Below are 12,812 nucleotides of genomic sequence, written 5' to 3'. Positions count from 1 at the left end.
ATTATTACATTTGTGGTTATTTATATGTTAATTCCACCCTGCTTTCTTTTTCTAGGAAATGGTACATTACCCTGTCATACCAACTGGACTTATTTCACAGAACCAGTTTCCTCTCTATGGCCAGTACAGCAAGGTTGCTCAAATGGTGTTAGGCCATTGTATTGTGGCTGTATGACTGTATGACATTCGTTTTAAGCAGGAGAAGCTCCTATCGAGACCTGTTGATGTCACTCCAATTGATGTAGCTAATGAACTCAGATTGTATATGCTTATGTGTCATCTTATGTGTCAATAATTTCATCTGTCCGCACTCCACATAGACTGAGCTTGAATTTCTCTGATTTGGATGATTTTAAAACGCTGTTAGTCCTGTTCATTGCCATGACGTTTAAATGATGCCCACCCTCTCTGAGAGTTCCTCCAATCACTGTATACAGGAGCCCGGCATCCGGGCAGCACAAAATCAAGTCCAATAAATGTGAAGATATCTTTTTCAATACAAAAATGGCTCTCAGCAGTCTCATTTATGGTAGCTGTGCGTCTGGGTGTAAATAAAAAGTTGTTTTAAAAGCATATGTCTAGGTTTGCTAAACTAGAAATGAAGCATATTCTGAAGGGCCACAGTAGCACAAATATGCACGGCATCAATCTGTTTAAATGTGTCGTGCTTCCATGGGCTTCTATAAGAAAAAAAAGTCATATTAGATTATGATGACGTGAGAATTACTACCAAACAAACTCTTTAAACACTTCCCAGTCCAGTATGTTGATATGAAGTAAGAGAGATATGTAAATACAATAATAGATATGTGATTGATGAACTTTTTTCAAAATATTGAACTGCGCTTTTCTAACAAAGACTTTAGCCTACATGCCCTAACCTCATAACTATATTCTGTATAACTCATACAATTGTGTATGTGTGTGTGTGTGTGTATACATATATGTATACAAGACAAGGAAACTCCTCACAGTGCATAGAGGGTTTCATCCTAAATCCAACACTCTGAGATTGTAAGCGGAAGGAGGTGGGGCCGAAGAGCAGTAATTGTCAGAGTCACTATCCAGGATGAAACAACCAAGATCCGGGAATACACCATAATGGCCCCAAGTGACCAAGTGCTTAGTGAGTACCTCAGACAGCAGAAACCATAAGAGGATAGAAATGAGGAAGAGCAGGAACCATCATGGGAGGATAAACCCCTGCACGGTATGTACCATCAGCAGACAGTGGAAGTTGCTGATATAGAGAAATCCTACCAATGGTTGGAAAAGGCTGGATCGAAAAAGAGCACAGAGACACTAATCATGGCAACACAGGAACAAGCACTGAACACGAGATCAGTAGAGACTGGGATCTACCACACCAGGCAGGACCCCAGATGCAGGCTGTGCAAAGATGCACCTGAGACAATCCAGCACATACAGCAGGATGCAAGATGCTAGCAGGCAGGGTGTACATGGAACGCCATAACCAAGTGGCTGGCATAGTGTACAGAAACATCTGCGTTGAGTACAGGCTGGAAGTTCCAAGTTCCAAGGATATCTCCCCAAAGGTGGTGGAAAATGACTGTGCTAAGATCCTGTGGGGACATACAGACAGACACAATGATACAGACAGACAAGATGATAATGGCTAACCAACATTACATAGTAGTGGTGGTCAAACAGCAGAAGAGGGCCGTAGCGATTGATGTGGCAATCCTGAGTGATGGTAACATCAGGAACAAGGAACATGAGAAGCTCGAGAAATACCAAGGGCTGAAGGAAAAGCTAGAAAAGATGTGGAAGGTGAAGGCAACTGTGGTTCCCGTGGTATTCAGAGCACTAGGGGCTGTAACCCCCAAACTGGGAGAATGGCTCCACCAGATCCCAGGAACAAAATCCGAGATCTCTGATGTGCGTGATGGCTCAAGTGGTGCAGGGCAAGGAACAGGACGCACAAGTGTCTTTCAAAGTAGACAGACCTTTAATTACATTTGATGAAACATGGAGAAACAATCATCGTTATGGCACTCACATACCAGTGTAGCGTGATATAAACGATGAATGATAAACAAGCCCCGAAGAATGACAAAGAACATGAGCAACGAAAAAGATCAGCAAACAATGAGCATGAACAATATTTTATATATATATATATATATATATATATATATATATATATATATATATATATATATATATATATATATATATATATATATATTTGTAATGTATTTCATAATACATATTTTAATGTATGAGGCTTCTCTTTACTTAATTAGAATTTACAGAAAACATTCTATTGTTATTGTTCTGTTGTATTGATGATATGCTATCAACTTGCTGCTAATTTCACATGAAATTCTTCAAGCTGGATATCAGTATGTAGTGTGGAAGCGGTACTCAAAATTCTCTTAAGGATTGTTCTCCTGCAGTGGTGAGGACCTAATCCTTGACAAACCTACAGCAACAAATTCCTCAAAGGATGTTATTCATAATTAATTAAGATGAGACTATTGGTGTCGTGCCAGACTGAGACGGACCTTTTCACAGGGGCTGAATAGGTTTGTCCTGGCATGGAAAAACCTGTCCTGCAGCCTTCGCACAGTATATTTCCCCTGTTGACAGTCCAAACTGCACTTATAGGACACACACCTTGATGTCAACATCTCTCAGTGCAGGGAAAGTGAGACGCCCCTTCCCGAACCCTGGCAGCCCATCTTGTGATTTGTGTGCCAAGCAACTTCTCCATTTATTTGCCCAATTATTATTTGAGCCATTGCGATGTTTTGTTTGGCAGATATTGATGAAGGTCAACTCATGTCAGTTCTGGGTCGCATTCAAAGGCAATGTGAACTCTGTCTGATGTTTTCAGGAGACCTTGAATAGGCACAAGCCCATGCCTATGGCCACCTACGGTGTTAACTTGTCATTTAACAGTTACCCTTTCCACTGGGGTAGCCATGTCATAGGGCCACATTCACTTTGTGTGACTTCTGTGTGTTATGGCAAGTATTCTACTCTGGGGATCTTATGTACAGGGCTTGGCATAAAGGGCTTGCTCATGATGCCAAGCACAGTTACCTTTACCACGAGAACTGGCCCACTTTCCCAAAGAGCAGGTCTGGGCCCCACAGATTACTCTGCAACATTGAGCTCAGCGGACTGATTCAGCATACCATAATTGTGGGAACTGTGCTACCTAGACCATATGTGTGTATTGCTGAGAATGTTCTCAGAGTGCTGCTGACTTAGTTGTTTTATGAATGTATAAATATGATCTTAGTGTTTGAGAATCAGATTAATTTATTTGCATGCACAGAGCAACCAAATTGGATGCTGGGGCACCTATGCACACAGCTAAAGAAAAGGAAGAGGTCAGTGGGAAACTACAAAAAACTTTAGCTTTATATTTAGCTTTATATCGGATACTTTATTCTGTGTAACAGTGGAGCTGTGTGAGGAATGATCAATAAAAGGGAAAATGGAAAGTAACAAGACAAAAGGAAAACAGAAAACAAACAAACAAAAAAAGTCTCTCTTAGCCTGTTCCCGTCCTTTGCTGAACCCCTCTCTCAATGGAAACTTAAACAGCTTTTTAAGAATGAGGAGGCTTTTTCAGGTTGTTGCTAAATTTAGCTTGGCCCTGCGCAGGCGGCAGGTTCCTGAGCCATTTTCAACAAAGATGAGCCGTAGGCCTTGCCCGGGGCCCAGCGGGTGGCGGCTGCCGGTGGTCTGCTGTTCTCTTATGCACCAGCTTTAAAGTAAACACAGCAATTCTGCGGTCTCCAACGCCGTGGCAGCCAGCAAAAGGCCTTACTGTGCGGCAGCACACACAGCGCTGGTGTGCCGTCTCCCACACCTCTACTCAGGCCCCCTTTCTGTACCAGAGGACCAGGGTCGAGAGCCAGCAACACCCATGATGTATGATCACCCAGATCCTACTGAGCTCCATCGCCCATAACCCTTGAAATTTGGATGGATCCCATTGTATATGGCCTTACAAAGTGCTTCTTCACGCACCTAGCTGTGGGGTATCATGCAATGGCGCTGCTGTAAGAATTATTTAGTACCGATGGGGCATTAGAAAATAACTTCATCCACCTTCATTATGCAGTAAATATTTGTGTAGTTTATGTATGGTTGGATGGCAGGTTGCTAAACAAACTGACCGTTTACTGGAAGGACTTTCCCTCCAGACGATTAGATAAAATCAAGACATGTTTGTGCATGTGGTTTATTCACCACTGAAATGTTGACAGACCTTATAGGATGCCACCTGCTCCTCATTTCTGAAACAAGTGAAAAAAATTAGATATTGTTTCTAATAACATATCATATTTGCCCTTATCTTGATATTCTGTCCAAAGAACTATTTAAAAGGCAAAAAACATTGTTAAATTATTGTGTTGTAGCGTTGTCTCCAATCAGTATCTATCAATATATTACACAATATATATTTACGTGCAATATTTATGTGCAATATACATTTTACAGAATAATTAATTTTAGATCACTCTAATGCCTCAGTTTTGTATTTTAAAGTCAAATGAAGGATCTGGACAAATTAAATTTCTGGTGCCATAGAATAAATGTCTTATCTCAAGATAGAGACACAAAGCATGCTACTAGAATTTGATTACCAGTTATAGTCATATGTTGCACAGCCTTTATTAATAAAAGTAAAAAAAAACAAAACAAAACAACTTTTGCCAGTATAAATATATAGTACATTCTGCACCACTTCTGTTAATAAGCTCACTTCTTCAACAGGTTTTATGTATAACAATGTGGTAAACCCACTGACAGCTGGGTACAAAAAAAATGTTGGTGTGAGTTGCAGTTGATAATGTGTGTGTGTGTGCAGTGAAGTGCAAGGTATTTACCCCATAGAAGCAAGGCAGCAAAAAGGTGGGGGAAGGTTTGGGCAAGATGGGGGAAGCAGCCTTGTAGGTTTCCAAACTTCTTAGTGCTGCTAGCAGAAGGATTTACTGTAACTCTCAGACAAGCATTCACAGCTTGGGCTCTAAACGGTCTGTTGGCAAGGTGGCCATGTTGTCTCTGGCACAAAATCAAACCCACCGAACTGAGGTCCAAAAGTACCTACACAACACAAACCAGTGGGATGTTTGGATGATAAATTGCCGACGTTCAGTAGTAGAACAAAAAATATTGGCCTTGCTGGGGACATCAGTCTTAATAATTTCACAGCAAGCTGGTATACTGGGTGGTTTGGTTCACCAAGCCTGGTCTGTTTCTCAAGTGACATATCATATCACTTAAAGGTGGTTTATAGAAAAGAACAACTCCTGCGCAGGTGCCATATGACAGTTTGTCCAAGTGCTGAGAAGGTCAAGTGCCAGTGGTCAGTGGGGTAACATGGCGGGTGTTAAATGACACATTTTATTCATTTACCTGTCTCAGTGAGCAGACCCCCCCCCCAAAAAAAACCTTTCCAATGAAAAAAAGAAGCTTTTCTTGGTAGCCGAGTTCAATTACCTGTGATTATACTTGGACCTCTATGGTTTTGCAGAGCTTGGCTGCTCTCTGCATATCATGCTGCCAACATCAAGTCTCTATACCATATACTGATGTGCATTTATGTGACAGAACAGGGAGTAGCAGTCTAGAAAACACAACAAATATTAGTCAAACAATACGCAAGAATTGGGGCGCAATGAACTGTGGGAGTGATAGCACCTCGCATTTTGGGGTGTTTTTCTTGCCAGGAATCAATCAAAAGTGATAACTGGTTTAAAAACATAAGGGGAGGAGAAGGATGGGATAAGAGTGGGAGGTTTTCCCCTTAAAATTCAGCGCTAAACAGAAAACTATTCACTAGGTGTCTTTACCACCGAGTAAAAGGTTCAATCACTTAAATTCAGTTTTAGCTTTTTAGATTTGATTTATGGTTCTAAATAAATAAACAGAAATCCAGGTTTGACACCTAACCATTCTCTCGAATGCAAGCCCAATAAAGCAAAGCAGAGAAAGTGGAAAACGGCTCTTCTCAGATAGTTTGTTCTAGAAACCTGATGACAGGTATAGGGTATCTATGGGATGATAGGACTGTGATCACCTGCTACAGTATTCTACAGCCAATGGAGAGACTATCCATACAGGCTAATAAAATAATTAAAATATGAGGACAAAGAGCGAACTTAAATGAAACAAAAATCTACCTCGGATTTTACAGTCTATCAGGGACCACTATAGGTAACACTAAGTTCAGTCTTTTGGTTTTCTTTTTTTTCCATGGGGTGGGAGGGGGGTGCATGTTTTTTCTCATAGATAGGTGGTGTATATCATGTGAGATACAGGCAATGGATATTCGCAGCTTGCGAGAGTGCATGACACATGCACACCAGAGGAAAACATCAGTTATATTTGATAGATTCATTGGTTCTCACAGGGGAAGTTTAGTGTGTGATTAATGTGCCAAATGCTGAACGGATACAATACAGAAAGTACATCGGAATGCATTTTGCGTCTATAGTGTCTGAGACCTAGTTAAGACTGAATAAAAAATCACCCGTGTGTGGGTGACAAGACAGAGTCAATTACTAAGTGGTTGTGAGACCAATCTCCAGTAATTCAAATAACAATTCAAATAAGCTCACCCTTTAAAGGGTGTAGGGTTAAGAGACTGCATAGAGACAGATATCAGGAGAAAAACAAAATAAGAAAACAAAATTAAGGGGAATTTAAATGAGAGCATTGTGTGGCATTAATCCTGAGACACCTGTTTGTTTGTTTGCTTGATTTTTATAGAAGATGCTAGCATCTTAAAAGATCAAATGCTATTAAGTATCTAATCCATGTACACCAGTTATTCAGTAAATGTACACAAGTTATATAGTACTTTAAATGAAGTGTTACCGTTTCGTGGGATCTTCAAAAACCATCTTGACCATTACATGGCTACAAGGTTTGCTTAGAAGGGGAGGAGACCAACCCACAGGCTTGATTTCATTGAGGTTATGGTCAGGATCTCTTGGGACAGTGGTCAGCCAACACTATTTGCTTTCTTCACCCAGTTCTGCACATCTCTTGGGAAGGGAGGGTCTCTGTGCTCAGTGAGTAAACCTTTCTACCAGCTCGGGCGGCAAAACGCCACGTTAGGAATTTCCATTGGAGGTTGGCCATTTAAATTCTGTTTCAATTCAGCCCATTTATGACATGAGTTCAGTCTGAGTTCTTGACTCAACTTCAGTTCATTTCCTGAATCAGTTGAACTAAAATGGAATTGACCTTAATTATGTTTGCAAGAAGCTCAAGCATAATATTCATTGTACCTATTTTGAAAGTGTGTCCCTACAATGCCTTGCAAACAGATCGCACCTCAAGAGACACACCTGGTTAACAGGAATGAAATAAAAGCAGTGACTAAGAAGCCAGGCTTAAAGGTAAAACACTCATGTTTGCAGTAGGAAAAATCTTACCATTAAGGGTTTTAAGCTACTACGCCATCTTCTGTTCATTCTTTAGGCACTCGTCCCTCCCCTCTCTGGGAGCCTGGGAGGCAACCTCTTTCCACTGAAGGTGTGTGCCTGTGTGTTTCTCAGAACGCGTGTGTGGTGTGTCAGTCTGGTGGTACACTTTGGCAGGCGTACACACGCACGCACGCACGCGCACACACACACGCACACACACGCACGCACACGCACGCACACACACACACACACACACACACGCACGCACACACACACAAGCCAGTTAGGTATGCAGCACTCTCTCTGGTTTTCCCTGCTCATTCTCTTTTACTTGCTGGTGGACCGCTGGGCACCATCAGAGACGCCCACAACCTGTGAGTGAGTGCCATAAATCCTATTCAGCAGCGCAAGCAGCCAGCAGGTTCTTCTGCTATCTTCACCCTCCACTAGGCATCTGAAGGCAAATAAGAAGACTTCAGCTGGATCTACTGCATTTGGATATGTGGCCATTTACCCAGCAGCTAATGTAATCCAGACATGGTCTAGTAGGACACTGTTACATATTGGGTGCACTATCCATCAGCAAGATGGTCAAGAGGTGCAGTACGCCCTAAATTACTCTGCAGGAACACATGTAAGTACGTTTTTCCACATAAAAAGTGCTTTTGTGTTTCCTAATCAACAGAAATTCAGGCAAAACCTAAGGCATCATTACAGTGCCTCCAACATAGTTCTTCATAAGGTTCTTGCTTGTATAACCTGCTTGCACTTCTGGAATTATGTATAATCTTAAGAAGGGACAAAGTAATATTTAATGTTATAGTGACTGAAATAAGGGGACACAATCACTAACCCTTCATTTAAGGAATCAAATTACCCCTACTGAACAACTCGGCAAAAGCCTATTATAAATTAAATATAAATACTTAAAACTAGCATTTTTAATTGGTTATTGCACTTCTTTTTACCCATTTAACATTTAATGTGTCTTTTTCAGATGAGGGGCAACAGAGGTTTGTGGATAAGCATGATGCTACGGCAGTGGGCTTTCGCTGTGCTCTTACTCAGCATCCCTCTACCTGTCCAAGGGAGACCCATCCATGCTCTCAGCAACAGACTGTATGTGCTGACACTATGCAAAGAGACAGTTAATTCAAAATAAACATGATCATTTACCACAGTCAAACCATAAATTTACAGTGCCATCTACTGTTAGAAGGGGTAATGTTCATCTGACATGAATCACTCAAAGCTGTAGCTAAAGATGTAGATGACTATCACAAAAACAAAAGTGCATAGCTGTTACTCAGCAAGAATAACTTGATGTTTTTGCTTGTAACTGTTATACAGTGAGTAAGAAAGGGAACAAAGTTAAGAAAAAGCATGCCTTGAACATGACCACTGTAACGTCCCATCTTCTTTTTAGGAGACGGTCAGTGAGCCATGCCCAACTGATGCACGACAGAGGCCGGTACCTGCAGGACAGGAAGAGGCATCTGTGGCTCCAGCAGCTTTTTGAGCAGGTACACACTGCCGACTCATGGGACGCTCCCTCCAACCGTCACGTCAGCCCCCAGACGGTCACCTGGGGCGTACCCAGGCCGAAACCTGCTAGCAATGCCAAGGACCTGCCCTTGGACTTTCAGCTGGAGCAGACGGACACCGGCGACAGCCTGCCGCAGGAGACCAACAAGGAGCAACCCCTGCAAGCAGCCACCAAGAGAAAGAAGAGAGTGTGCCTGAGAAAGTGGAGAGACAGCACTAAAAGAAGAACATGGCCATGTTCAGCCCAGGCGCCGTTAAGAGGTCAGTGAGTAGAGTGAGTGACAGGAGAAGAAGGATCGGAGACCACGCCAAAGACTGTGAAACGTGTGAGAAGATGCCATCAACCACTCTGGATGAGCATTCCTGAACCAACCATTGGCTAGTCTCTAGTCACCAGCAGAAGTAAAAAAACAATGTCCCATGCACTGTTTAAGACTCATGGTTGTATAAACTTACTGTTTTTAATACAGCAAGAGCCTGCAAATATTACTATTATTTTGACTGAAAATAATCTTGTAAATTTGACTTCTGTATTTGATTTGAAAAGATTCCTACACATTTTACATGTATTGCTCTAATCATCCATATTTGCATTTATTTATTTGATGGTGTATATTTATTCTGAGAATTTATCACAGTGCTGCTGATTTTTCTACAAATTTCAAACAATGCACTTTAGACAGCTTTGCTATGCGTCTACATCAGTAGTTTTAATCAAATTCAGCACTTCTTTTGATACTTCTGGCTACAAGTTCTGTTACAGAAATAATGCCTGTCCTGCTTCAAATAATATTTCAATAAAAAAAGCTGACCAAAATATATTAAATATATTAAAAGAGAGGTATCAAAATGAATGGGTTCATAGCAACATCATGTCTCAGAATATCAATGATCATTTACATTAAATATTCCATTAAAAATAGTATTCCGTTCCACACATGAATGTGCCCTGTGGAACACATATGGGTGTTAATGAGTGAATAAAGTCTGCACTGTGACACTATCATGCTCAAAATTACACATGCTAATGGAACAGAGAGATAATGCACTCTTGTGTCAACCTCCTGAGCGTTTAGCCGAAGACATTAAAAAATCATAAAAGAGCAGAAAAAAAAGCAGAGACTGATAAGCTCTGTGTTACAGAAATGGCAATTACTCTTTACAAATCAATTCATCCCAGCAGGGCTTTCTATATTGTCTGAGGGTGTGATACAGCACATAGAATTGTCCATGGTTATAAAATTGAAAGAAAGATGCAAAAACAGGTAAAACCAAGAAATGTACTTTTGCACAAACATTTTACACTGTCATTTTGTTTCTCTTAAAACAGGTGGTTGTGGTGTTTCTTACCTAAATGTAAGAAACTAAATAATGAAAGTAAAATAATTTTAATTGTTCCATTTATGACTTGAAAGCACTTACGAGTCTCTTGGCTCCCTACACAGACGCGTGGGTGAAGGGTTAAGCTGGTTCTGTTCCTTTAAATATGACCAACTGATTTGGAACTAATTGCCTGACCTACCTGGTGAGCACTCTTTATCTCCTACCACTGACTGCTGTGAGGTGCGACCAGTTTCACAGCACAGAATGTTCATGTTGCTTCTAGTGGGACTTTTTTCATAATATTTCATCAATGGGTGGGGACAATTTATATGTGATAAAATCCAGACTTCTCTTACACTGAACAACTATGGTGAGTAACTCTGATAAAAGGATGTTAATATTAAGGACCTAAAAAAGTGGGAAGTGTATTATAGTCACTGGATTTGGATTTAAAAAAAAACATTTAAATGTATTTCTTCAATACCTAATACTAAAATGTAATAAACGGTTTTTACAAAATATGTAAAAATGATAACTGTACAAATCAGGATGGTACTCCAGCTCAGTTGTTGACTTGTCATGCAGGCCTTCAGCAACCACTACGGGGTGATATTCGCCTGCACCTGCGGCGTCATCCTGGGCGTCGGCTTCGGCGCCAACCTGCTGGTCTTCTCTCTCTTCGTCAAGCACAACACCCTGCGCAAGAACCGGCTAGACGTGCTCCTCCTCAGCATGGCCCTGGCCGACTTCCTCACACTGCTTCTCATCCCTTTCACCCTGCACCCGGCCATCAGCTTCTCCTGGCCTCTGGGCAACACGTCCTGCAAGGTCTACCAGTTCTTGCTGGCCTTCTCACTGGCCGCCAGCACCTACTCGCTGTGTGCCGTCTCCATAGCCCGAGTCATGATCGTCACCAACCCTTATCAGCCACCCACTACTGACTTGGTCGTGCTCATGCTCGTCGTGGCCTGGGCCCTGAGCTTCTTTATCAGTATGCCCTTGCGCATTTTCGCTACCAAGGAGAGCATCGGCCCAGGGATGACCAACGTCACCTTCTGCCTGCCCACCACGCAGGAGCACCACTATGAGGTGATGCTGAGCCAGTTCGTGCTCTACTACTTCATACCAATGCTGGTTATCGCTGTCAGCTACGTACGCCTGGCCTGCTTCCTCCACAGGAGCCCCGTGATGTCAACGGCAAGCGCCCGAAACACGCGACGCGCCTCGCTCATGGTGTTTATGGCCGCGGGCACCTTCTCTGCGTGCTGGCTGCCCGGTTATGTCCTGGAACTGTGTGTGTATCTGGGCCTGTACAGGCATGGCAAGGCCTGGGACATGTTCTACTTCACCTGCACTGTGCTGCAGTTCCTGCACCCGTGCGTCAACCCGGTTCTGTATGTGCTCCTGTCCAAACGCTACCGGGCCAAACACAGAGCCTGGCTCCTCCGCTGCACCCAGAACAGGGTGCACCCCCAGGTCACCAGCGTGACCGAGAGCTTCTAAGGCACAAGAACGCAACAAAACCTTCTGAAATGCAGAGACATTTGGTTCGAGACATTTACGTTACCTGCAATTTACTCTTAGAGTACTTATGACTGGGTGTGTGGTGTGTGCGTATGGGTAGACTGTGTAAGACTTGATAGTTTGCAGTTATAAGGATTAAGGTGTTTAATTACTGAAAACCTCTGCTCTTTCAAACACACAGCACTGGGAAAGTGGAAAATACGGAAATGTTAACGGCTTTCTTTAATATCCTTCATCCTCTTGGCTGCTCCTCTTCCTCTCTTTTTCAGCGCTACTTCTTGCCACAGGCAGCACTTACACAGATGCTGAGTTAAGCTGTTCTTCCACACACCCAAACCCACACCCACACAAACACACAAGTGAAACATGTTAAAAATGATTTATTAAGATGGCAAAATAAATGTTTGCCATGAACTGAATGTTTATAAAACCCCTTCACTCTCACAAATGTGTCCTACCTGTCTGTCATATCTTCTAGACTAGACTATTTGGTGCAAGATGGCATGCCCTTAACTGAGGTCAAACGAAACAACACTTAATCAGCGTAAGAAAAATGGCATGAAAATATTACATTTACTTAGGCATGCCACATTTCTCAGTAGAGTAAAATTAAGAATGAATAATTCATAGGACTGTCTAAATTAAAAAGTGGCTCTTGCCTGTGTTTACTCAGTGAGTCACAAAAAATCTGGCACAGAGTCTAAATTTCATCAACTATAAAAATGTACAGTAACCACCTTCATTACCGTTATATTTGCCCTGTGCAGTGTCAAACCTTGCTCACACTGGACTAGAGACAGTCTGCCACTGGTCTTGTCTCCAGTGTTCAGGTGAGAAAGGCCCGGGAGTTGTGTGGGGTTGGTGAGGCAGTGCTTGGGCCGAGAAGGAAACTGGGCAGCAGATGCGTGCTTAAACGCCTGACCCTGACCATCCTGCAGAGAGCTCCAGCTCTGCCCTGAGGAACATCATGGAATGTTATAAAAGTTAAACATTTACATCGCC

The 12,812-nt window shown here is 42.2% G+C and overlaps 2 protein-coding genes across 2 annotated transcripts; both read left to right on the top strand.

Annotated features, from left to right (window-relative positions):
• The first annotated feature begins 8,415 nt into the window (after nucleotides 1-8,415).
• pthlhb (parathyroid hormone-like hormone b) lies at nucleotides 8,416-9,232 on the top strand. The gene is made up of 2 exons (XM_027003299.3): nucleotides 8,416-8,537; nucleotides 8,845-9,232. Exons 1-2 carry the CDS (start codon nucleotides 8,416-8,418, stop codon nucleotides 9,230-9,232), a joined length of 510 nt encoding a protein of 169 aa, XP_026859100.1.
• A 1,633-nt stretch (nucleotides 9,233-10,865) lies between these two features.
• On the top strand, nucleotides 10,866-11,789 carry LOC113573131 (galanin receptor 2a). The gene has a single exon (XM_027003204.2). The coding sequence runs from the start codon at nucleotides 10,866-10,868 to the stop codon at nucleotides 11,787-11,789; it is 924 nt and encodes a 307-aa protein (XP_026859005.2).
• The last annotated feature ends 1,023 nt before the right edge of the window (nucleotides 11,790-12,812 follow it).

This window comes from Electrophorus electricus, chromosome 4 (genome assembly GCF_041902795.1).
Source record: "Electrophorus electricus isolate QZ-2024a chromosome 4, ASM4190279v1, whole genome shotgun sequence".
Lineage (NCBI taxonomy): Eukaryota > Metazoa > Chordata > Actinopteri > Gymnotiformes > Gymnotidae > Electrophorus > Electrophorus electricus.
This window is presented reverse-complemented; position numbering and strand designations above follow the sequence as displayed.